Consider the following 26333-nt stretch of genomic DNA (forward strand, 5'->3'; position numbering starts at 1 on the left):
GGATCAGGAGATCATCAGTAGTCCCACCATCTAATGATCTTCAGACATATCTTATTGCCAACATTCAGTAAATGAAAAGATCCCTCATTCTCCGACAGCCGAAGAAATGCCTGCTTCACAATGTCCAAGCGCAATCTAGGATTTAATCGCCGGGAGAATGGCCCTATACTCATGAAATAGGGAGAAGGAAAACTGTCAGCCATGTAAAAAAACACATAGTCCAGTGATTCAAAAAGAGCCTGTTGTAATGCCTTTAATACTAAATTTAAGTCACAATGACCAAATGGAGGGCTGAATGGTGATCTCAAATGCATCTCACCCTGTAAGAAGTTCTGCACTTCCGTAAGAGCCCTACCCTCTTCTGGAAGAAAACAGAGTTTCTTAGAACTGAACCCTGAGTGAACCCCATGTCAACCATGAACCAGGCCACCCTTTAGAACAGTAAGAGGTGGATCAACTGAAAGGATTTGGAAAACTACAAATCTCGCCCCAAGAAACATAGAGTTTGGAAAACTTTAAGATAATTATTTGACGAAAAAGGCTTTTGCGCCTGAAGCATGACCTCGATAACACTATATTCTAAGTTACAGCACCACCCAGACCTATTAATTGAAACTGCGTGGTAGCAACGCCACCAGTGAAACGTATAAAAGTGCCACAGGGACCAACAAAGCATCTACAATAAACGCCTACAAATCCAGAAACCTTGAGCCTATTGCCTCATCTTGTGGATTAACAAAGACTCCCTAATGTCAATGTCCAACTGATCCAATCTGTCCATAATCGATCAAAAAATGTCCTGGTCGAACACCATTCTCCCAGATGCAGGGCGAACCTGCTGAGAAAATGAGCCACCCCAATTTTTACCTCTGGTATTGACACCGTTGATATTGTGGTCACATGTAGTGCTGCCCCAAGATCTTGATGGTTCCCTATATTGCAAAGGAGCTCTTGAGCATCCTTGATGATAAATGTAAGCTACGTTAGTAGTAGTACTAAAACTTCACTCCTATGGGCTTCCCCTAAATAAACTAAAGTGTTAAACACCACCCTAACTCTAGGGCATATATCTGAAGCTTGTCAGCTTTGACCTTCAGCCACCTGAGGAGCGAGCAACACATCCTCAGAGACTTAGAAATCCATAGAGGGCTGAGTTAAAAATTAGATACTACCCATTTTGACAAAAGCTTGATCTGGAATGCACCTGAATTGAACGCTGCAACTGCACAGTCGCAAAGTCGAAATCTTTTCAAGGACCTCATATACTGAACTGAACAGACACTCAGCAATAGCAAATAACTTATAGTTTTATTACATTATGTACTGTTCTTTGAGCTTGTACAAGATGGGTGCCAACAGTATTTTTCAACAGAACACTTTGTACAATATCTACATTTTTGGAATATGTAAGAAAGTACATGATAATATAATTATCAGGTGTCTAGATTCTACATATGCTGTAAGGTGTTAATTAGGCTTCTTTTTTGCAAGAGAAGCTTGCTACTTTGATGCACAACACTGATGACTCAATTTAAACGGGAAATCTGTAGAATGTAGTTATGACAAGTGTCATGTCTGCAACTGATGTTTTGTCAACTATTGCGTGCTTGGCGAAAATTAACTTACAAGAAAAAGGTTTTGACTACATAAACAAAACAAAAAAATTGAAACCTGGAAAATGTATAATTCATGCCATTATCAATGAATTTGCAGAGTTTCTGCTAGAAAATATAATGTGCAGAGCGCAGTTCTCCATTGGTTCTAAACAAGTCTAAGTTCAGGAAGGATTTAATTGGCTTACTTTATAAACAAATTACTATTTTTTTTCTTTTAAACAGACCATTGTAAATTTAATGTTAAATGGTCATAATGTTTTTAGTAAAATGTTTTTTAACCTAAAAGACAATTTATTCCTTTCTCTACTTTTATAGAATAACTCCTACAAGATAACATTGGACTAAACGTGTGCTGTCCTACAAACTAGGTGAACATCTCTGCATTTCAGTTTCCCTCCGTACAAACGTTTAAAGATTATCTGTTAATATGATGAAAGTAATAATTGCAATGTTATGTCTATGTGCGCAGATTTATTCTACTTTACCTGCTATTGAATGCCTCCAGAGTGTGGTGCCTCTTTGGAGCATGGAGAATTCCAGAGTGTGGGTGCAGGCTGTCTAAAGGCTCAAGAACCACCACAGGAATTCATATGGATTTTGGTACCTTTGTAGTGTGGATTAATGTCAAACTGTACTGCTTTGTACAGACCATGGGTCTATGAACCAAACAAAGTAGATCTTATGCTGTACCTGCAGGCTGACACTAACTCCTGCGAATGACAGGCAAGTGGTCATGCAAGATCCCCACATATCTAGGTGGACATTTTTAAACAATCTGTTGTCTGGCACTGTAAAATACTGATGTTGACAAAAAAAGTAAAAGGAGATTAAATAAAATTTTACAATTTTGTTTTGAGCTCAGCCTATTCCAACTGTGCACCAACAAGAGACTGAATATATTTCTGAAGTTGTCAACAATATTTATTAACATTCAAGCACAGGCTGCTGTGCATTGTACATGGAGCTTTTCCAATATCATATGGATTTCACTTACGTGCAATTTTTCTTTTGACTGCCAGAGTTTTTCTGTGGTTTTGGGGCCTTCCGCTCTTTCTTGATAAAATGCTTTCATCCTCCAGTTCCTGAAAGAGAAATAAAAATAAAGACATCCTTTCAATTATATAAAAGTCTACAACGAGAGGAAAGCTATTATACACTAAGGATTGTGTCAAACAAAGAACAGTGTTGATGTAAAATACATTTTAGGTAAAATAAGATTTTAAAATGTCATTGTTTCCATGGTAACCATATAGTTTGCAAAGCACTAAAACCAAATTTGTTCAGAAAAAGTATACAAAATAAAAATGTTGTTATGCACTGGAGTGAAGACTGAGTGGAGTGTATGTGATTTGTTCAACTAAACTTTGAACCCCTGTCTTAATTCTGCGTCGATTTTGCTTAAACATATTATGAATTTGTCTGTTATAGAACAACGTTGGGTGGAATTATCTGCCACCTCTGAGGTCTTTACTGCATTAACCTAGAACTTCACAGCATATAGTGGAAGGGAAGAACTTCTGCCTAATAAACTTGGGACTGTATGCAAGATGTACGGACTTTTAATAGGAGACTTTAGAAACTAGTCTACATCTGAGGAATGTTTAAAATGATGGGTAGTAGTCAGGACCTTAAGCGTGGTACATACTACAGAAAATTTCTCCCGATGTGATATCTGTACCGATTTTACCAACAAAAGATGTGTATGCAGTTTTATGTGTACACACCAACACAATTTATCTTCAGATCTGTGATTTTCATCTCTCATAACCAACTGCTGAAAAGATTGTAACCCTGTATACTATACAGATCTCTGTCCACGCTGCTTTTACGTGTGCATACACATTTCCACATTTGTCAGACATTGTTCAATCGTTGATCGCGATTTTTAGGAAGTTTATAAAACAAAATCAACAGTTGTGATGTATTTTGGTACGATAAAACTTGATCATGGGAGCATGCACACTCTTGCAATATTTTACTAGATGGTCATTTATCATGTAATCTAGACGATAATTGCATAAGTGTGTACCTAGCTTTAGTTTCAATGCAATGCCCAGGTTTAAGTTACTTATTACATTTTAAAATAAAAAAAAAAACCTTTCCATAAGTGTCACGACCAGCACTCACCTGAGCCTGTGTGAGGTGTGTGTGACAAAGAGTTAATCAAAAACAACCACCTGGTCTGTCTAAAACTCCGTTCACACTGCCTCAAAAACTCAGGTTATTGCAAGCCCAGACGACCTAAAAGGCTCAGTGTGAACGGGTCCACGTCTAATTTCTTTAGAGGGTTATTCCCGGGTCCGACCAGTGTGAACGGTGAGACCCAGGCTTTACGACCCGAAAAGCCTGGGTCTCACTAGAGGAGCCAATCAAAGCTCCTCTTGTGATGTTGCCAGGGAGACCTCGTGTTCGGTGTGAACACAGCCTACCTGGGTATTTGCCGGGGTGTCTTGCACTGTCATCCTGCAATATCCTGGTTCATAAAACCGGGATATTGCCAGGGTGAAAGTGGTATCAAATAATTAAATCCTTCCCTATCTATGCCAAACATTAGCTTTGCCTTACCAATTATGCCACCACCAATGTTAATTGAGAACAGCTGACACTCTTATTCAGGAAATCTTCGGTTCTCACTTAAAACTAATCTATTACAATTTACTTTGATCAGAGTTAACATAAACCACAATATTCCTCCGTGCTTTAACTACGTAGCGTTTTGTCCAAACTGTTGTGTGAATTCGTAAGAACAGAGACCTAAACTTATGAAGTGTAATTTAATATGGAAAATAAATTCACTATGCTTAAGATAAAACAATTAATCAAATGACAGATATAATGCAATGTTTTTTTTGTAAAACAAAACAGATAAACACAGAATTGACAAACGCACGTATGATCAAGGCACATGCCTCCTGTAAGTATGATGTTGGACAAAATATGATAGGACATTTTCCTGTTTTCCTAGTACACCAGTTCATTGACATTTGTCATTAACATTTAATCTCAGCAGTCGAGATGTTTAAGTTTGGTCCTGAAATAGATATTTACAAAGGTTTCAACATTTGCAACCCACCATAAATTGATACAGTGCGCTTGTCTGTAACCATGGGTCTGGGCTCTTATCTACAAACACCCCCTGGGGAGAACAGAGGGGTTTAACATAATCAAAAGGACACATTGATTTAGTTTTAGTTTGAAAGTTTTACCCCTGGCTGGACAAAGCTCCTCTGAGCCATATCAAGCTATTACTAGAAATTAATTAACAACAACATATTGGAAAATGTATATGCCTAGAAATAAGCTTGCACATGACAACAAGCTAAAAATAAAATAGTTTCTAAGCAGTAAGTATGCCTGATGTCAGGAGGGAGGAAGACGGAAGTGCAAAGATTTTAATTTTTTTTTTTTTCTGATAGGGTGATATTAATATTTATTTATCTAGCATCGGTATACTCAGCAGCACTACACAACTGGGAATGAGTACAGTAATAAAGAAAGACTGGGTATAAAACAGACAAAGATTCTTTCCGTCAACACTTAAAGGTTTAGAGGCAGAGGGCAAGTCTTTTTCTACAAGGAAGGGTACAGACTGAAAATAATTTTGCAATGGGAGCAAGTAAGGAGTGTGATTAAGAGGTGCATTCCTTGGGCAGAGTGGAGGGGTTGAATTTGGAGATATCTTGAGACATGTATGGTTACCAACTTTATATGTTCATAGAAGTATTTTATGTTGAATTCAGAAAAATACAAAAGCAATGTAGGGACTGGCTGAGCAGAGCAGCAGTAGAAGTTTTGTGAGGAAAATTAGTCTAGGTGCTGCATTCAAAAAATATTGTAAGAAGTATTATTGATGGATGAAAAAAAAGATTAGGTGAAATATTAGTAGGAAGGAAGTCTTTAATTAGGATATAAGTGTGTAAAATGGGGATGTTTCTTTAGATGTATGTAAAAGGAATTAGATATAGAGTAGATTGCAGGTGGGGAATAGAAGACAGTTCTGAATCAAGGATGACACCTAGGCAGCAATTCTTAGGGGTAGGGTTTAATTGTTGTGCTCTGTACATAAACAAATATGTTTGATAAGTTGCATCTGTTGACTGGTGGAAAGATCAGTAGCTCAGCTTTTGAATGATTTAGTTTGAGTTCGCGAGAAGACATCCAAGAAGAAATGGCAGATAGACATTCAGTAACATGGGTCAATACAGATGATTAAAGATCCACGAAAGATAGATTTGGGTGTCACCCACATAGAGATAGTAGTGAAATCCAAAGAATGGAGAACAGTGTGATGAAAGGGGCCGCAGTGTGACGAAGGGGTAGACATAGCTGTTATTTATTGCTCTTATTGGTGTGATTTTATTGCTATATTTTTTTACTTAAAATAAAGCAAAAATCAAACCTGACCGACTTATCCTAAAATACATTAATTTATGTAACACGCCAGGGGAGATTCAGTTGCCGGCGATGTAGAGCACAGACATCGCACGTTGCTGTCAGTAGCTATCTCCACCACAAAGTATCTCACGGACGTTCCATAGACACTTTGTGGCTAATTGAATCTCTCCCATAGAGTTGAAGGACAACATTAGGATGTAAGCTCTCAGGAGCAGGGCCCTCTTTCCTTATGTGCTCCTTCTACTATTTCATCACCCTCTGTACCTCTTGGCCGGCTTCGTTAGCCCTGGTTTCTTTAGCTTCGGCCTACTTATCGCTGATTTCTACCATCCCTTTCACTAACTGTCCCAGAAATAATTTGATTTGCTTTACCTTGTTACCTGTGTTTGTATATATTTTTGTTCTTTCTGTATCATGTTGTGCCTTGGGTCTCTGTTTTCTGTATATGTAATGTACGGCGCTGCCGATCCTTTGTGGCGCTTTATAAGTTAAAGATAATAATAATAATAATAGGGCCTATGGTCATCACTAGAGAGGAGTCATCTTTGGGACTGGTTAGGTGGAAGAGTCTACATTAACAAATAAACACCCCTGCCCACTCTAAAAGATAAGACTAGATCTGCCCCTGGTGTAGTGTGCCTCAGCACATGCAGGAAATGGCTTGCCCATGCACATTGAAAATGGAAGCTTTACCTTATTCGATGTAAACCCCTGAAGAAAAGGTAAAAAAAAAAAAAAAGTGTTTTTATTCTTTGAAAAAGCTAGTTGGTCATGTGATTGGATAAATAACAGTAATTCAACCTTTTTTTTTTTTTTTTAAACAAAATAAACAAATGCATTGAATTTTAATTAGTGTTTAAAATTGTAATTTTTGTAGAGACTTGATGCTAGAAGCAAATAATTATATGGGTGTTTAAGAATATGGGGTTTATTGTAAATGTTTCACTTGTTTATCAAGAAGTGTTTATGGGATTCCATATTCCCCGCCAAACATTATCTTTAGAAACATACAATTAGAGCTGTGGCTCTGCCAGCACTTTCTTAAATCATTTAGTGTCATGATAAAAATAAAATTATTGTATATATAAAAAAAAAAAAAAAAAAAAAAAACCCCAAAAAAACAAATTATCTAGTAAACGGTGGGCAATGGCGACACCTTGAGGAAAACAGAAAAAAATGCTCTTTCCCTCCTGATACTCTAATATTATAATTCAGGAAAGCTTCTCTCCAGTGCTCATACTTCTCATTTTTTAAATGGCACAGCTGCCTTCCTGTGTTTATCATTTAATGAATAAGCAATTTAATAATTGCTCTTGCAGACCATTAAAATGCAAACTCGGCTCGCCGAGTACATGCATTTTCTTCCCAGAAGCTCCCAAGTGTTCCTTTAGCACATTTCTTATGCTTAGCAGTTTTCCTGCTCTCGTATATCAACCTAAATCCTACAGGATTTCAGCTATAAATGCACAGCTTTCAAATCCTGCAGTTCTTAATCATCTGTGCCGATGGAAATGCAGTAGCTGTTCAACACGATACACATGGCTAAGCAGGCGGGACAGGGCTGCTCCAGAAGCCAACTTGTGGATGGAGTACAAATCACTACTATGAGGTAAAGACTGATCTTAAGCTTAAAAAAACAAAAACAATAAATCCATGACCCCCCCCTCCACCCCCCGTATGACCTTTGTAAATAAAGGCAGAAAATATTATCCCCAGTTTATATTATATCCAGTCACAGTTAGCAGCAAGCAAACGTCAGTGTGTAAGGAACTCAGACTATTAATACACATCTACACTGGGAATGAGCTTGCTTAATTCTGAACAGTTAAATGCATGAGATTTCTTTAAAAACATGATTGACTTTATTGTATTTTCTTAATATAGCAAAATCTATCTTAATACACTAGTTGCTTTCCCATTCACGGACAACAAAACTTTATGGTATTTTTTTCTTGTTTTCAGTAGTTTTTTTTTAATACAAATGTTTATGGTGATTTATGTAGGTAATGAAGAAGGCTATTACATTTCACAAGGCAGCAGAAAGAGCCTTATTTTTATAGCAACAGCACATTCAGCAGTGCCTCACAATTGGTCACAAATACGGCAAAAAAAATCATGGCAGACAACCAAAGAAGTAAGAGGCCCCTACTCACAAGCCAACCATCTATAAATAATGGGAATGGGCAATCCAATATACTTCAATGGTCACATGTGCTGCCCTCCAATCACCAATATGGCCACACCTTGCATTTCATTTCAAAACAGCTCCAAAATAAGGTTGGCACCCCCACTCATCCCAAAATACATCCATGTGCCTACTTGCTCCAAAATTCTACCATATGACACTAAGACCCCCACTTGTCAAAAAATGCCCTCAGATGTCACATGTACTCAGAAACTCGCCCACATATCCCTCAGACATCCCCACATACCCCTCACAAACCACAGCAAAGGAAAACAAATCATTCCTGGGTTAAACATATTACAAATGTAGAACCGCATATTAATGTGGGAATATATAGCTGTCCCTTTAGAGGACAGAAAACCTTGCTGTATATATTGAGACAAATATAAAAGAAATGTGCACCTGTTAACAATAATAGATAAGTCAATTTTGTACAAAGAAACTCCTGCTTTGTTTGGTTCGTTAGATACATACACTCTTGTCATCAGGACACAACTGAATGAACACACATGAGAAAATGGATCATACAAATGCATTAATATTAAAAGATACAGACAATTTCAAACAATTTACCACTCCTCCTTCATTTACAAAGAGGACTGGAACTGAAGAAATGAGGGCTGTCATAAGTCCCTCTTAACGGGTGTTAAAGTCAAATCAAGCCTAGAAAAATGACTGCATTATTATGTCTGCTGTGATAAAGGACTTTAATTGTATAAAAGAAACACTTTTGAAATATGATCCAATTTGTACATTTCCTTTGCCTTTTAGGAGTATACACATTAACAATGCCCCTTTCATCAGCGACTTTTGCACTTGCTGTTGGACCTATTGGTTGGCTTGGTTCTACAATTTATAAAACCCATAGTAAGATGGGTTATCTTTCTATAGTTGCAAAGATCATGCCTCACTGATCAATGTTCTTAATCCAAGGGGTTTGGCTGTGTATTATGCTGGCAGTATATTTAAAGGCTATGTCCTATAGTTGCATAAATATACTCTAGTGAGTTTATCTCAGATTACTTGATCCAGACAGGCTGCTCTGGGGATGGGGGGTGATTCTGTGTGGGAAATAAAGGTCTCCACAGCGTGTTTCATGAAATAACAGTACCGGGTATTTCTAGATGTTAATGCACCTCTGAAAATTATACATTAATTAAGTCACCCAGATCAAATTAGTAAAGTATTTGTTGGGACATGCTCCCTTCCATACCTATAATACAATACAAAACATAGAGAGAAAAGAGAGAAGGGGTATGTTAATGTCGGGGCATTCTGGGATGTTAGAAAGTAATCAAAAAAATCCAAACTTTATTATTAATTTTAATTAAAATAAATATGACCCTTGATTACCGGCTAATTATTAAAAGGTAAGTTAATATAAAAACAGACGAGTGTGTATGCTCTATTAGGTATTTATAAATATATCAAGTGAATATAAAATTATATATATTGTCGTGAACATAGAGAGCTTGCAGTTATTTATAAGGGATAATTCATAACTGCAGTGTAAATAGGTTGTATCAAATGAATCCATTGACAAGTTAGTGTAAAAGTTAAAGACGCAGAGTCTGATGGAATTGTGTTTGATGGCTTTTTACATCCCAGTGTGAGTAGATAAGCCTGCCACTTTTAGCAGCTTCCAGGATGTTCGCTTTACACACTTGAATAGACTTTGTGGTGCCAATCACAGCTGGAGATCCTGGTAGGCAGCATGTGAAAGCCTATACAGGTATATAGAAATATGACCTTCAAAGGAAAATGTTTTCATAGTTCATATTTTGGAAAATCTGGATGCCAGTCCGTACTGAGGGGCAAAAACCACACAAGGGTCTTAAAACAGATACCAACTACAAAGGGAACAACCATAGTCACATGTATTTCAGGATGAGATTGGATATTGTTGTAATCTCATCATATTTGGTATTTAAACGTGCGGGAGATTATGACCGGTTTATTGAGGGGGGTGTTGTTTCTCTGAGATATATCTGTGAAGAATTACCAACAGGTCAAAACTTAGGAATAGTTTGAACAAACCTGAGGTGACACCCAGGGGACATTTCCGCCCCCACATTAGCATTCACACTGCCCCTGTGAATGCCGTCCCATTTGAGTTTGCTTAAAAATCTGTGTTCTGAAGGAAAAAAGGGGTCAGACTTTTGGGGAAATCAAGTTACATTGATAAGCTGTCCATCTTCCTAGCCAAATCCCCTTGACCAGAAGTGCAAATCTGAATGTAATCCTTTTTATTTTAAACTGTTTTTGCTTGTTATGTCAAATTTATTAATTGTTATACATTATTTTTGTTATCTGTATGCCCTGTACTTTTTGTATGTTATTAAATTATAGTTTTAAGTTGCATCCTTGATACTCTAAAGAATCCATTAGCCTTTTAGAAGAGAGATTGCTCGACCAGGTTAACCCTTGGAATGCCAGTGTGTGATCTGTGGATACATTTGATTAACAAGCTGGGTGTGCTTGTATTTACATTTGTGTAACAGTCTGGAGGTGTGAAGAGTTAACCCTGTGTGTGCTGGTGTGGGTCTTGTTAGTTTATGGATAACTAGAAGCCTGTGTGCCAGTGTGGGACAGTATATTGGGGTCCTATTGCCCGTACTCAATAGGTGGTGGCAAATATTGAAGTGTCTTGGGGTGAGAGATCGCTGTGTTTGGGGGCGATTCCGTAGGTCTAGAACCTGTGTGATAGGTGAGAGAGACTGCGGGCTGAAATCGTGTGTGACCTCATACAGCGAACACCCCAAAGTCATGGCAGCTGGTAGCGTGTTCGTGACATATATAAAAAAGCTACAATGTCTCTGTTGTCTAGCCTTTCATGTCTTGATTAATTATAAATGTATATTTCTCAATGCTCCCCTATTCAGTGTTCTCCCCAGCACCTATTTCACGGGTGCTCAAACCGGCTGTTTTTACTTGCCACCACCAGCCCAACAGAGTCCTACTATTAGAATAAACCATTGTTTCCCCTATTAGAACAGGCACTATGTGAGCAGTACAGCCAGCAGTGTGTGTTAGACCACTGACTACCAGTCTGATCAGTCCTGGCAGGTGTGGGCAATAACCTCCAAAATTTTTCAATATTATTGAAAAGTATTACAACTGCCCCTAACCGGCTACTTCTTAATGTCACCCAGCAAAATTTTCTGGAGAACGCTGCCTATTGTAATATGATTATGTGTAGAAGGGGGATGACTGATGCAGACTGGTAGATTGTTACCAACATAACTTAAGGGACAGTTATCTAATTTTATAATTTTATAATCACAGCGTGTCTGCCGGACTTCAGCAGATCTAAACTGTGAGGCATTAATAAAGGTATAATGTACCTCTACTGTAGAGTAAGACTTTATAAAACAAGCTCAAGCTTTTTCCTCTGAACTCCTTAACGCCCAGATCGTAATGATAGTTCAGTTTCGTAAGGACCCCGCACAGTCTGCCTAAACAATTGCATTATTGATTGGGGATCTAAAAATACATTACAAATAAATCAGTAACCAATTAATCCTACTGCTACCCTTTTTCATTGTAACAACCATATAGGGTGTGTTTAAGGATTACACTCTTGCCAACAAAAGGTATATCTCCATTTTTCTCTCCTATTCTACATCAGTGAATACCCCTCTATTGTTCTGCTGTCCTTAGATGCTTCATGTTCAAGAAATTCAGGTTTGGGCAAAAGCTATATTGGACAGTCCTTGCCTTATGCTCATTTACATCAGCCAGAGTTTTCAGCAATGGCTTCAAATCAGATAGCTTTCCCTTGTGATACGAGTCACAAGACTTGCCTATGTGTGTACATGGAAATGCTATTTATCACTGTTCTAGATACTTTGCTGCCCACCATACACACTCTATTACAGTAAGTTGAAGTCCATTCAATTCAAATGGGACAGGCACTGATGAGAGATCTCTGTACAGCGCTGCGGAATTCGTGGCACTATATAAAAAGATGATGATGAGTTTACTTCCAGGAGACTAGAGTGAAAACATTATAATTTCCTGTATGTCTGGAAATCTAATGCAATCAAATATTTGGTGACTAAAATTATAGCCAACCTCCCACAAGTGATGTATGTGTTTGGAATTGTTCCTCTCCCCATCCCAAACTCCTTTCGGAAATTATAATCCAAACAATACCTTTAAATGGGGGAAGCCCAAAAGAAAGGAGAGATTGGTACTTTTCCTCCCAAAGAAACATTGGGGTAAATGTATCAAGCTGAGAGTTTTCCGGCAGGTTTGAAAAACCAATCAGATTCTAGCTTTCATTTATTTAGTACATTCTACAAAATGAAAGCTAGAATCTGATTGGTTGCTATAGGCAACATCTCCACTTTTCAAACCCGCCGTAAAACTCTCAGCTTGATACATTTACCCCATGGTGGCTTGTTATTAATCAATATACCCAAATGCCATACAGTCTCTATTCTAGATCAAACCCACATGTGGTTCATTCCACCAGACTTGAAGATGTGGGTAGATATGGAGCAAAAGGCCCCTAAAGGTTTTTCTCTGGCAGACATACGCTGGATCCCCACACCGCACCCAGAAAAAATTGACCATCATCATTTATTTACGCAGCGCAACTAATTCTGCAGCGCTGTACAGAGAAATCACTCATATCAGTCCCTACCCCATTGGAGCTTACAGTCTAAATTCTCTAACATACACATACACACACACAGAGACTAAGGTTAATTTAATAGCAGCCAATTAACCTACTAGTATGCTTTTGGCATTGTCTCTCTTCCCCTCCCTTTATATGGTCTCAAACTACTCAAAGTTTAGGACAAAACTGATAGCACTCTAAGCCTTCTGCCTTTTATATTTAAACCCCACCAGCGCGCGCGCGCGCGCACACACACACACACACACACACACACACACACACACACACACACACACACACACACACACACACACACACACACACACACACACACACACACACACACACACACACTTCCCCTGGACATTGTAATCTCCAACACTCAATTTTAGTGTTGAAGGAGGTACTACCTTATTAGGGGCCGTGTCCTATGGAAATACCATACTACCCTACATTGTTCAGTTATATAACCTACTTTATGCTTATGGTACATAAATCAGCAGAAATTGGAGAGCATTCTTTCTTCAGGAGGCAATTGCATTGAGTGCACATTCTCTGTATGTGGTGTATTTTGTTGCACTTGCAAGCCATTGATAATTATTTCTCAATTTTTAATATGATGGCAGCTTTCAATTAAGTTAATTAAGCATTAATACCGCTTTAACTGATAAATACGTGTAAGAATGACAATTTTTTTTAATGTCTGCCTGATATGAAAATCATGGTGTAACAACTTTCCTTTTTTTAGCAATAGGACAAGGTGTTAAACATTCTCTTTGATCAAAGCATGTAATTCCTTCTGGAGCAGAAATTAGTTAAAAGATGACACATTGTCAGTGAGAAACAAATGTATTGTGGTGAACATCTGTTCAACTACAAAGAATACAAATGCTGCAAAGTAATTGGTACATTTTTACTGATGCCTGACACTTTCAAACAATAATCAGCTGTAAGTAATCTTATCTGACTACAGAAACATCAGGTGACTAGTATAATATTTTTTTAAAAAAAGGTACTTGTAAACCAATTAACATTTCTACTAAATGCTGCTTTTCATGTTGTTCTAATTAAATTGCAAGTTTTCAATTATCTCTTTTGGGATGTTGTCATACCTCAGTTTTCCTAAGGCTGCATTTCTGCATAATAAAACAGAGGTGGTAGTGCAGTTTAAGGGGCACATTTAACAAATGACGGTATTGCACTATCGTGCACTTACCGTGAAAATAGGTGAAGGAAGTCTGCAATTGATATTTATGACAGCTCCGTTAGACTGTTTAATCTCCCAAACCATTAATTTTCGCTGCAGTTCGTTTTTCCTAACAGTCACCATACAACAGTATGGTGACTGCTCGGGGCCGGCATTTAACAAGTTCCGAAAAAACAAATTTTTCGGAAACTTGTAATGTAAATGTACAGCTGAAGCTGGCGTACATCATAGGAACTGTAACATGTTCTTTTCTTCCTCGTTATGTCCAGCTCTGCTCCGGAGAGCAGAGCTGGACAGCGCATGTGTGAAGGGATCACATGATCCCTCCCTGTCACTCACAGCTCTCTCTCTCCAACGATAGTTGCAGAGACAGAGAGGGGATCTGTGTGCGCATGTCCAGTTCTTGGAACTGGACATGCGCACTTGAAGAGTAAGGAGAAGACCTGAAGACAGCGCTTCCGAAGAGGGGGGTAAGTATGATTTTTTTTATCACTGAAACAGCAGTTTTTCGGAACTGCTGTTTCTCTGCACGGCTGTACATAAATGTGAGAAGTAGTTCAATCCTTATCATTGCGATAGGGATTGAAAACTACTTTTCACTTTATGTGAATAATGATAAATGTGCCCCTATAAGGCTTGTTTGACAACGGTATTACTTTGTGCCAAGTATACTGCTTCCCGAAGAATAAAACCATGCACAAGACTTACAACAGCTTGTCCACAGCACAAAAATGAACAAAAGATAATAAAATTAAGCCTGCACCATTTACTTTGGTATTTTATTGCTGTCCAATTGGGTATTAAGCTAGCATGGCAAATGGATACATGACTTTTTAACCTGCTGCATTTTACCAGAGATTTACACACATAAGGTTTGGTTTCCATTAACAATATTAGTGTACTCTACAGGCTGTACTTGCTCCTGTTAAATGTTACACCCTAGAGCAGTGATGGGCAACAGGATACCCAGCAAGCCTTACCCTGCAGCCCCCAGATATGTGCTTCTGGCCTTTATTCTCTGCTTTGCTATAAAGCAGAGAATAAGACTTCCCAGGAGCAGCCAGCTTTCATGTCTTGTGACCTCCCTCTGCACAGCACAGGGAAGTCACACAGCATAACCAGAGAAGAGTGTGCAGTGAATTTGTGGTCTCCCTGCATCCTCTCTGGGCTGCAGCTGTGTAGGTAAGTATTTTTAGACATGGGAAAATTTTGAGCGCTCCGAGGAGCATGTGGAAAAGTCTAAGTGCATGTGGGGGCATTTTGCGGCAAGAGAGGGCATGTTGGACTATTTTGGAGCAAGTGGGAGGCTTAAGAGGCAAGTGGTATTTCTGGAGCAAGTGATGGGCATATGGGGGTTTATTTTGGAACTTTTTTCCCATTGAAAACACTAATAAGATGCTTAACCAAAGTTCACAAACTAAAGAAAAGTATTGATGAATACCACACAGTAGCACATTACAGTCCCTACAGATCATGCCCTTCTCTTATATCATCAATTACATTTTATAATTTCATAATGAAGACCAGGCTAACAACAAGAGGGACCTCTATGATTATTGCAGGCAAACACAATTTTCTAGACAAACTAGACTGGACAAGTTTCTAGAAAACTAAGGAGCCAACATTTTTTAATGCACAATTTATGAACTGCAGGTCAGCTCAACACAATTGGAAGACAGGTAAACTGTAAAATCATTTTTCAAAATACCTCCATCACATAGAGAGGTCATAAATTGGTTCAGTACTGTTTAAAATTTAAGCTGGGAAACTTGCAGTTCAATGTTTGCTATTATATTTAGTGACATATTAAGAAAAGTGTATTACTATACTTCGAAAATATAAGCGCAATATACAAAACATAGTGCCTGCACTTTAGATGGAAAGCACTTTGCATAAATAGTAAAATCATGCAACTTTTATAATGCCCTGTTCACATTACTTTTCACAGAGCTATAAATTATGTTCTTTATTTATTTATAAAGCAGCAACAATATTATGCTCATATGCAAGTCAACTCTGTGGTTGTCCACAATCGTAAAGCGCTATGCAATATGCTGCCACTATATAAATGTTAATAAAACATCTTTCTCCAGACCACATACCATGTCATCGCTATCAGAGATCACAATAGGTGGATCGTCGCCGGTCCTATTTTCAAAACCAACATCGATTCTACGCTCAGAATTGCCATATTCCTCATCTGCTACATACTGGCTGCCAGCTTCATCTGCACGGCTCTTTCGCTTCCTGCGCCGATGCATAGTAATCACCCCCTGAAATTAAAAACAACCCAAAAAATAAGTGATGTAGTCTCTATGGGGGGTATTCAATTGTTAGTTTTAACGCGCTAAAACACAAAAAAACGAGTGCTCGAAAAAAACTTCATATTATACGGTAAATTTGCGCGCGTAAACAGTTAATACGGTACTTACTCGCTGCCAGCGGGCTGAATTTCAGCTCGCAGCTCAGGGAGCTGTGAGCTGAAATTCCGCGAGTAATTACCGTATTAACGGTAAGATTTTTAGAGCGCTCAATTGTTAGCGTTAACGCTAACAATTGAATACACCGCTATATGTCACATCTCAAATTAGAATTCATACAAAACACAAGTAGTTCAAGCATTTATTATGTATTTTGAATATGTAGAGTAATAAAACATACACAAATACTTGTACAACAGTAAGATACCAGCAAAAATTATTCAGAATGACATAATGGTCCAGAGTTGTAGTTTTGCCATTACTGTAAGAACATAATTTGAGCGTCACTGCGAGTATGTTGGCCATTCTTTGAAAATCTCACTCTTACATAGTGACCATTTGTGTAGTGGTCAGGTAGGGAACCATGGAAACTCCAACACGGAGAATGCTGCTTTTTTTCTTTATTTTATATTTTTTTATATACCTCCAGACGCATGAAAGCATTGGATAAAATATCAAAATGTGTCAACGGGATGTGCTTAGTGCTGCTGTGGCAGAAAATTGAGATAATGCCAGGGTTTCCAGGGGAGCGACCATTACCTTTATGCTACAGAGTGATACCGCTTCATATGCTGTTTAGAATAAAGGATCCATTGCAAGGTGGGTTTACTCATGTACAGAAAGGTAGGCGGTGAGGAGAAAATGAAGACACTCAACTTTGGCGCTAATTGAAAGCGTTAAGGATGTATTGTTGGATCTGTACTACTGAGAGATCTCACCCGTACTAAAAGTGCTGGCAGAGGGTCCAACTACATGCGTGTGTGCAAGTGCTTGCTAGACGACAGAGCAGATGGTGGCGATGTGTCCCAGGCCCCATTTAATGCAGTGGTATTTACTCCATATATACAGGAAGAAAGAAATTGGTAATTTATCAGTCAATTGAAAACTGTAAGTGCTTAGGCGACAGAAATAAAGAAAGTATAGACCTGTATATGGAGTGATTAGTGACATCATGGCTGGTTGCCTGCATAGATTTACAAACTAATTTGATACGGGTTAGCTGTAATGTCCAGCTCACAAGTGTAAAAATAAATAAATAAATGTAACATTGGCTTTATTTCCATCAGTAATTAAAAAAAAAAAAAATTGGCAAATGATCTTAATCATTAGGTGTTGTACACCTCTACCTATGCACTCATTTAATAGGGAGCCCCCACTACTTAATTAACTGCAATGCAGCCACAGGCCCTGAAGCACTGATAGCAGGAAATAAAACAATCAATGGACAGTTAGCACAGATTTAACCTGTCCTAACTTTCATTAGGAGCATTAATTTATTTTTCATTATTCAATTGCCAGACATAAGGAGCTATTATGACTAGTATTTGTATATAGTTTACTCTAAGCTGATAAATCAATAAAATTAAATACAGTATACAATGGACGAAAAAAATGTACATGTAGCAGGGAAGTTTTCATCACAAAAAAACTAGTGATTTGTGGCTCCGTCAAGATCTCAAAACTAGAATAGAATAGTGTTCATGGTTATACTTTAAACTACATGCAGTATTTGGTTTTAATGTGGATATGTAAAGTCCACTTTGTAGCAAACGAGTGATACATGCAGCAGTAAAAAGTCCCACCAGGCATAAAAAATGTTATACTCTGTAAATATAGTATTTGAATGATAATATAGAATGAATTTGCATGCCATACATACATATATTTTGTGATGATCAAACATTTTTAATAAGTAGTTTACATAAGTACTGATGAGTGTTCAAACCCAAACAACCAACCCAAGTAGATGTATTCACAATGAGAGGGTGTCAGGAGGCAAAAGGAACACCTCTGCCCGTTTTAGTGATTGTACAACAGAAAACAAACCGTGGGTAAAGGTCTGATAAACATTTCCTGTAGTGAGAGGTAGTTGCAGGAAAGGGCAACCAGTTATCTTTGGCTCTCCAGATGATGAGGAACTATAAGTCCCAGCATGCACTGGGAGCATGCTGCGTACCCCATGTGCTCTGAGGGTTAGTCAGGACGGGCACTGGATGAACACGCTGCGATGATTGGTCGGGGAGCAACAGACTCACCTCAAACGAATTATGCTCCGGTACCCGGATGTGAATATAAGATAACTGCCTCGAGTTACTGGTGAAAGTCCTGCACACAGTCTATCACATCATTAATGGGCACTGACAACTGTGTAATCCCAATAATTCTTACAAAACATGAGTAACCGAGTGGCGCGCTCCAACGGCTTCCTGATTCCGCGCGACAGTAGCTTGGCGCGCGCCCTCCACGCAGGTTGCGCATACTGCTCTCGGGGACGCGCCGGACAATGGAGCGAACCAAGTGAGCCACAAACAAAGGGGACTGTTTGTAAGAATAAAAATAATACATTTTCCCCTGTCATCGTCCGAAGTGGACGTTGCCGCTGATTCCCTTGACACCATCCAACGGTCTTCAAGGTCGACCTGAATCAGGACAGAGGGTTTGACTGGATTAGCTGCACTGTTCATTGTCATAAATACTTTCTGCTATAGTGAATTAAGAACAATAAAGTGGAAATAATTATACGTGTCAGGATAGTATGACACATTTTTGCACTCAACAAATTGATAACTTCGTGTACACATATTTATCCATTGGATGTTCTCTGGATTCCTGTTATGCTCGGGAGTTACTAAATAGGCAGCCCCTGAGGACCTGATGCGAGTTACAGCTTCTAGGTGCAAGGACAATGGGAGATAAGTTAACAAGCTTATACAGAGCTATCAGGACCCTCAAGTTTAGCCAGAACCAAACTTGTGAGTCCCCACTAGAGCTGAGTGACAGAAGAGGGAATGATTGGACACTTCTTTGAACTAAACAGCTGAAAAGGCTTCCACTTGCTCCTGCAACAGGGGCATATTCAATTATTGTCGAGTTGTGTATTTCGAGCGCGTTAAGTGTTTTTGGGGGGTTTTTTTCAGCATTTTCGAGCGCGGAAACTTTACCCGCATTTCAAATCTTTTTTTTTTTTTTTTACGAAACGTTCTTCTCGCGCTCCAGACGTTTGTTTATGCAAAAGTATAGGGTGGATGAGAACCCTCAGCATTAAAAGCAATGCAATTGTTTTTAACGCTGTGGGTGAAACAGGCAAATCTGCTGTTTCATCTCGCACCTCCTTGGTCTGCTCCCAATTTTTTTTTTTAAAAGTTCATTAAAAAAGCTATTAAACAGAAAAAATAGTTACATAGGTTCATTACAATTACATTCTAATGAAAAAGGATTAATATCTCTTTAAAAATCCGGTCAAAATAAATAATAAAGTTTACAAATTTCCCCTTTGAAAAATAACATCAGTGGTGCAGTCCTTTTTTATTTTAAATAAACTGACACATTTTTTCTTCTTTCAAAAACACTTGAGTGGACAGTGGTGCAGAACAGCTTTGCGGAGAAATTACTGTTGGCTCAGTGTTTTTTTTGGTGTACACAAATCTTTCCCAGCATTTCACTGAACTGTTTGTTGGTGGATTATCGAGCATTTCCTAAGGACACGTATTGTATTGTTTGTTTGGTGTTAGCTGTCCTAAAAATTAGCTAAATTAATATATAAATGAATCACTTACATCCAAAGTAATATCATAGTAAATAGTGCTTCTCACAGGTCCATTCTTTCCCTACACAAACAGGCCTTCTCCCTACATTTTTTTTTTAAATAGTTAATACTTTAGTTTTAAATTATCCCTTTTAATTATTGTCTCTTTTTCAATGGAGCCATTCCTGGACACAGTGCGGATGTACATGTATGCTGCATGTATGGAGGAGACTGTTGTGGATGAAATGCAAGGTGATGCAAATGTGGGAGTCGCTGGAGAGAATGTTGATGTATGTGGTGTGAATGTGAGTATGGAAGAGGGAGAGCCTGTGGGAGAGAATGGTGGGCAGGCAATGGCTGCATTGTCAAATGCGGCAAGTAGGACTAGAATCCCCAGGCCACGTCTGTACCGCAACAGGCGTTTGCTTGATGGATTGCCCGAGGAGGAGGTGAGAAGACTTTATCGCCTATCCTCGTCTGCAATTTACAATCTGTAGGAGATTGTAAAACAGGACCTGGAACCTCATTACCCTAGTAACCGTGCAGTCCCTGGACTTGCCAAACTGCTTGGTGCTTTGCATTTTCTTGCCTCAGAAACATTTCAGCCCACCTTGGCAGTTATTGCCGGGTTTTCCCAACCCACTTTTTTTAGGATCCTGTTCCAGGTCCTAAATGCCCTCAAAAAGCACACTGCAACGTTTATTAATTTCCCGCAGTCTGCCAATGAGTGGCGTGGGGTCAAAGCTAAATTTTATGATTTGTCTCAAATGCCCAATATGCTGGGTGCAATTGATTGCACCCACATTGCCCTTATACCACCCCGCCAAATGGAAGAAAGTTTTCATAATCGAAAACACTCCCATTCCATAAATGTTCAGATGGTTTGTGATGCTACCCAAGTTTTGCAGGTTTATCCCATAATTCTTTCATCTTGCAACAGTCGTCCTTGTTCCGGAATTTTGAAGCAAGATCCTTTCCACATGGCTGGCTGCTTGGTAATTTATTTGTTTTTTGTTTGTTAAATGTGTATTACAAGCTTAGTGCAAAACCCCCCCACAAATGTAAAGATGTGTCAGTGCTACTAAAAAGTGTTGTTATGGTTTTTTCTTTAGGCGACGCTGGATATGGGAACCAGTCCTGGTTGCTGACTCTATTAACCAACCAGGTATCTTCCTCAGAAAAAAGGTACCAAGCAGCACACATTCGTACCAGGGGTGTAATAGAACGAACCTTTGGTGTACTTAAAAGCCAGTTTCGCTGTTTAGACAGGTCCGCGGTGTGCTGTTATATTCACCCTCTAAAGTTTGTGATATAATTATTGCTTGTTGTATTCTGCACAATATTTGTATTGCAAACCAATTGGAGGTTGATATATATCCAGAGATTTGTTTGGATTTGGACCTTTCTCCTGAGGTAGGACAGATGGAGGAGCTTGCAACTCATGTCCGTCAACGTGTAATAGAAGATTTCTTTTCATGTAATTCATTTTTATTTCTAATAAGGTCCAAGTTATATGTGTGTAGTTAAATAATAAAATAATGTACTTGTCATTTAATATACAGGAATGATGCCAAACTGTCTACCTGTCACCAAAGGAGGATATTCTCTACCATTTCTGATAATGGGTAAGAAAGGGCAAAAAACATCCATGGTGAGTATAATTTATTATTTTTACATTACACTATTGTGTTAAATTGTTGTATTGCATTAATATGTAAGGGAGTGATGTGATTGGATATGTCAATTGATAAACCAAAATCTTTTGACAATATTGCTGACCCTTATTTTGTTTAAGTAAATGATTACCTAAAATTTTTATCTTAATTGAATCTTACTGACATAATTTTTCTTTTCTAAGATCTCCACCAAACATCAACATGGATCATCTGGTTTTTTTGCCTGGACATTAGTATGCAGAACGAAGCAGTGAGGTGTCCTCTACAAAAAATATTTTTTATTACAACATACAACCTAATAAAAGTTACCTATATGAAAATGTATTCATATTTCAGTTCCAATTAGTGAGCTGTGCAGTACCTCTATGAAGAATCTTCAAGTAAACTGACCTTTCCAATGGAACTCCTTCATTCAAAATGTGTTTAATTTACCATTAATAAAGTGTTTGAAATTTGCAATACATTTTTTTTGTTTGGGCTGCCTGACCTCAGGCAGCTGTCAAAAGTGTTTTAATTAGAAGATTTTCTTTATAAAAAAAAACTAGCGTGTGGTCCCCCCTCTATTTAGTCTTAACCCTAGTGCTGCCAGCCTACTGCTGGTTCTGTGAAAATCGGGGAAATTTTTTGTGTGTGGTTCCCCCTATTTTCACTGAACCAGCACTAGGCAAACCAGCCTGGGTTGAAGGCACTATAGCAGGGGGACACGCAGCAGGGGTCCCCCTGCCATAATGACTAACCAACCCCAGACTGTTCAGCGCTGGGCTGGATTCCCTAGTGAGTGGGGTCCGCTGAAAAAAAAAAGCAGGCCCCCCCATCCCTAGGGACACCCAGCCCAATACTGATAGCACTATGGCTCTTCCTACACCCCTGGGTGGTGGGTGTAGGGTAATAAATGGGGATTTTAGTGTGAAATAAACAAACAGACACCATTTGGTTTTGTGGAACTACAGGTTCCAGCCAGCCATGTTGCCCTAAATAGTGTGGGCATGCTGCTACTTGTATAACTGCAAGCACCAGCCTACCCATGGCAGCCAGGGCATGTTGGCACTTGGAGAACCACAAGTGTTAACATGCCTTGACACCCAGGGCTGGCTGGGACCTGTAGTTCCACAAATCAAAATGTTTAATAAAATCACAAATCCCTCATTACAACCACAAACCTTTATTAAAAATAATAAACCCATAAGAAAAACAGTAAACACCCTCATGTATACCATATATTTTTAATAAAAATAATAAATTCCCAAAATACTCACCATTGAAGATATCCTCTGTTGTCTGAAGCTTTACCTCCCCAAATGGATGTAAACAAAGACCCCAAAATATTTGTACCTTCCAAAATGTCCGTCTTGCCCACTGTCCCCAAAATATTTGTACCATCCAAAATGTCCGGCTTGCCCACTGTCCCCAAAATATTTGTACCATCCAAAATGTCCGGCTTGCCCACTGTCCCCAAAACATTTGTACCTTCCAAAATGTCCGGCTTGCCCACTGTATCCAAAATGTTTGTACCATCCAAAATGTCCGGCTTGCCCACTGTCCCCAAAATATTTGTACCATCTAAAATGTCCCGCTTGCCCACTGTCCCCAAAATATTTGTACCATCCAAAAAGTGCATGCTTGAAATATCTTCAAATCTTCTGCCCAGGTGGGGCCCATTGTTGCTTGCAGTCTTCTGTTCTTCGCCCAGGGGGGGGCCCATATTTGTAACATCCAAGAGGAATCTTCTGTCTTGGTTTATACAACACGATGATATAATGCACCGTGTTGTATCATTCAGGTTTTAAAGGAAACACTCCATAGTTTGTTTAATCACAGCTTCATACATTTGACACTTCTAGCTGCAGTGTTAAACATTCAGCAGTTTGATCTATAGTGATTTTTATAATATTGATTTTGACAGAAGCACAACTTTGGAACGTTTTATTAAAAAATATGCTTCTTACATGTGCAAGTGTAAACTCTCCTGAGAAAATCACAGATTATGCAAAATCACACCCTTCATACATTTATCCTCAAAAGTGTTAAAAATGCACCATTGTTATGTGTATTTTCCAAAATCTAATGTGCTCAATTTAATAAAAAATCACATAAGTTTTCTATTATTATTATTATTTAAACAATTTTACACCAATCTTGTAAGTAAAATTGTTTAGAAAACTACTTATTTAGATTTTATCCATCAACACTTGCCTCTTGATCAGCACGCTATTTAGTTACTTTTAGCAGTGCACAACAGTTATACAAAATTGTCAAAATATATTGGTACACATTCACTTCGGTTGGGGTAGTACACGTCTTCACTGTGTCCCACCCCTACCCAAGTGATTTTGTACAAGTGTTTTTCTATTTTTACAATGTCAAAGAGAGTGTTTTTTAGGGAATGAAAAATTGACAAAATTGGACACAAAAATTAGAAAAAAATCCATTTAGTTGGGGTAATACAGAGTTAACACGTGTACCACCCCAACAAAATTGAATTTTCTACACAATAACAAATAAATATTGTGTGTATCAGATTTTTAAGAAGGTGTATCTGTCTAATAAATAATGAAACAATAATTAGTTGAGTTTTTTTATTACACAAGAAAAATTTTAATATTACATCTTACAAAATAAAGTAATCCTCTTGGCTTTTCTTGCTGTCTTTTTCAAGTGACATCCACCAATTCCATCAGAACCTCTGCAAAATATACAAAAATGACAATATGTGAAATTAATATTAAATTTAACATTAACCTGTACAATTTTGAGGAGTTAGACCACTTTTTCATAAGCAAGCATTGTGGAAGATTGAGGTTTCTGTTTTGATATAAAGCCACCTCTGCAACTTTTTTGGTTGGTAGTGGTTAAATAGATTACATATTTAAACAACCAAGTAATACATTTTTCAGTGTAAACTAAAATAAATTCAAAATGACATAGAACTTCCGGAAAATTGATAGTGGTAATGGTGATAAGGATACTACTATTCGGATCGAAACACGTCTGTGGCTATACTCCTATCTTTGAATTTTAAACCTACCCAAAGAAACTTACCTTTGCGGGGACGTCTTTGGCTGTTTGTATCCGGCAGTTCGTTCACCTCGCCGGCTGTCATTTGTGATCTGGACTCTGCTGAAACTCCGACCAGGACTCCCACGATTGTTTGATGTAACAGTTTTTACTGCATGCTGATTACCATCTACTTTCTGGTAGGAACATATATGTTTTTATATAATAAATACCATTAGTTACTACTTTAGAGATGTTCCTTCTTTCTTCTTCTATGTGTCCATCCGTGGAGATGTTTGATGAATCCAATCATTATTTTTGAAGTGCCATCATTAAAGAATATATGGTGTAAGTAGTACCCCCTGCGGGAGATCTCCCAAGATATATGAAGATACGGAATCACACATGGTGGAACGTTCATTGATCTTATTACAATTGTCGCTGAAGGTTCATTCTGGTTTTCATTAAACATTTATCGGACACTTGTTAATCATTATATGATTATTTAATATCATTTAATATTATACAGGATTATGCTATTGTTATTTTTTTCTTTCCACTTATATGTACATCGCTATTGGAAAGGAGAATAGCAAAGAGCAACGACATATTGTAACTTCATCCAATAGAAGTATTTATTTTACTTTTATTATTGTGCTGTCAGTTTTTGGGGGATCTTAGCGCAGAAAAGACTGATTCATAATTTTTATGTCTATACCAATTAAACCTTAGTGTATGGTTTAGAATTTATCCATCTGCAGCAAAGAATTGTGAAGCGCTGTAAGGGTTGTGCACTATTTGTTAATGTTAATAAGGAGCCAACCTATCCTATACATTCAAAAATGTTACTGCCATTACAATGTATGTAGAAGTCAATAGTTAAAAACATTATTACCTTCAATCTTTAGTGATGTTTGCATTTGTGTGTTCCATGTTCTTGAAAGTTGTATAAACTTGATAGTTTGTCGCAATCTAAAAAAAAATGAAAAAGTGTATGTGAAACTTGTATTTGGTTGTAAAAAAAAATTATTACTTTTAAAACAAGGAAGGATCAGTATGGACTTCAATATAAATAATTTATATTTCATTGTCCATTGGTCACATCATACCCCTTCCATAAAAGGAAAAAAATAGGTTAAATTACAACAAGAAAACAGACTAAACTGAAACAAACTCACCGAGTAATTAACTTTGCTGGTCATTCCTGATGTTGTTCCAAAGTCTTCAGATTTCACGGTCTTCTGTGTTCGAATGATAAAAGTTGAGAAACATTTTATATAAATAAAATATTTCTATGGATAATATATATACACATACACACAAACACACACATGCACGAAAATTTCATACATCCATCTTATAAAGAAATAGATAAAGACCGGAAAAACCTTAAAGTAACGATTTAAAGTGGTTGATGTTATCTTCTTGCTTTAAGTTCCTCCTCGATTTGATCCACGGCGCTTCTGGTTTACCTAAAATTAATGTAAAATATAATTTAAAAAATAGGATACATTAACATGCACATTAAAAAAAAAAAAAAAACAATATTATACAAGTAAAATGTGAAATTTTTACAACATGCATTTTCAATAGTAAAAATTGCACATAAAAGTACATATGACATATATAT

The 26333-nt window shown here is 37.9% G+C and overlaps 1 protein-coding gene and 1 long non-coding RNA gene across 4 annotated transcripts in view; both read right to left on the bottom strand.

Moving 5' to 3' along the window:
- UIMC1 (ubiquitin interaction motif containing 1) overlaps nt 1-18721 on the bottom strand; it is a 109526-nt gene extending 90805 nt beyond the window's left edge. For all 3 annotated transcript variants that reach the window (XM_075209149.1, XM_075209148.1, XM_075209150.1), the window contains exons 1-3: nt 18544-18721; nt 16130-16300; nt 2611-2698 (exon numbers count right to left, since the gene is read on the bottom strand). In XM_075209149.1, the coding sequence (XP_075065250.1) occupies nt 2611-2698; nt 16130-16288 (247 nt within the window). In that variant the 5' untranslated portion in view covers nt 16289-16300; nt 18544-18721. The remainder of the gene's footprint in view (nt 1-2610; nt 2699-16129; nt 16301-18543) is intronic.
- A 5616-nt stretch (nt 18722-24337) lies between these two features.
- On the bottom strand, nt 24338-25667 carry LOC142150053 (uncharacterized). Its single transcript, XR_012690990.1, has 3 exons — nt 25599-25667; nt 24749-25065; nt 24338-24392 (listed from the first exon to the last, which is right to left on the bottom strand). It is a non-coding gene; the product is annotated as an uncharacterized LOC142150053 (long non-coding RNA).
- Between the last annotated feature and the right edge of the window lie 666 nt (nt 25668-26333).

The sequence above is a fragment of the Mixophyes fleayi genome, chromosome 4, assembly GCF_038048845.1.
Source record: "Mixophyes fleayi isolate aMixFle1 chromosome 4, aMixFle1.hap1, whole genome shotgun sequence".
In the NCBI taxonomy this organism is placed as follows: Eukaryota; Metazoa; Chordata; class Amphibia; order Anura; family Limnodynastidae; genus Mixophyes; species Mixophyes fleayi.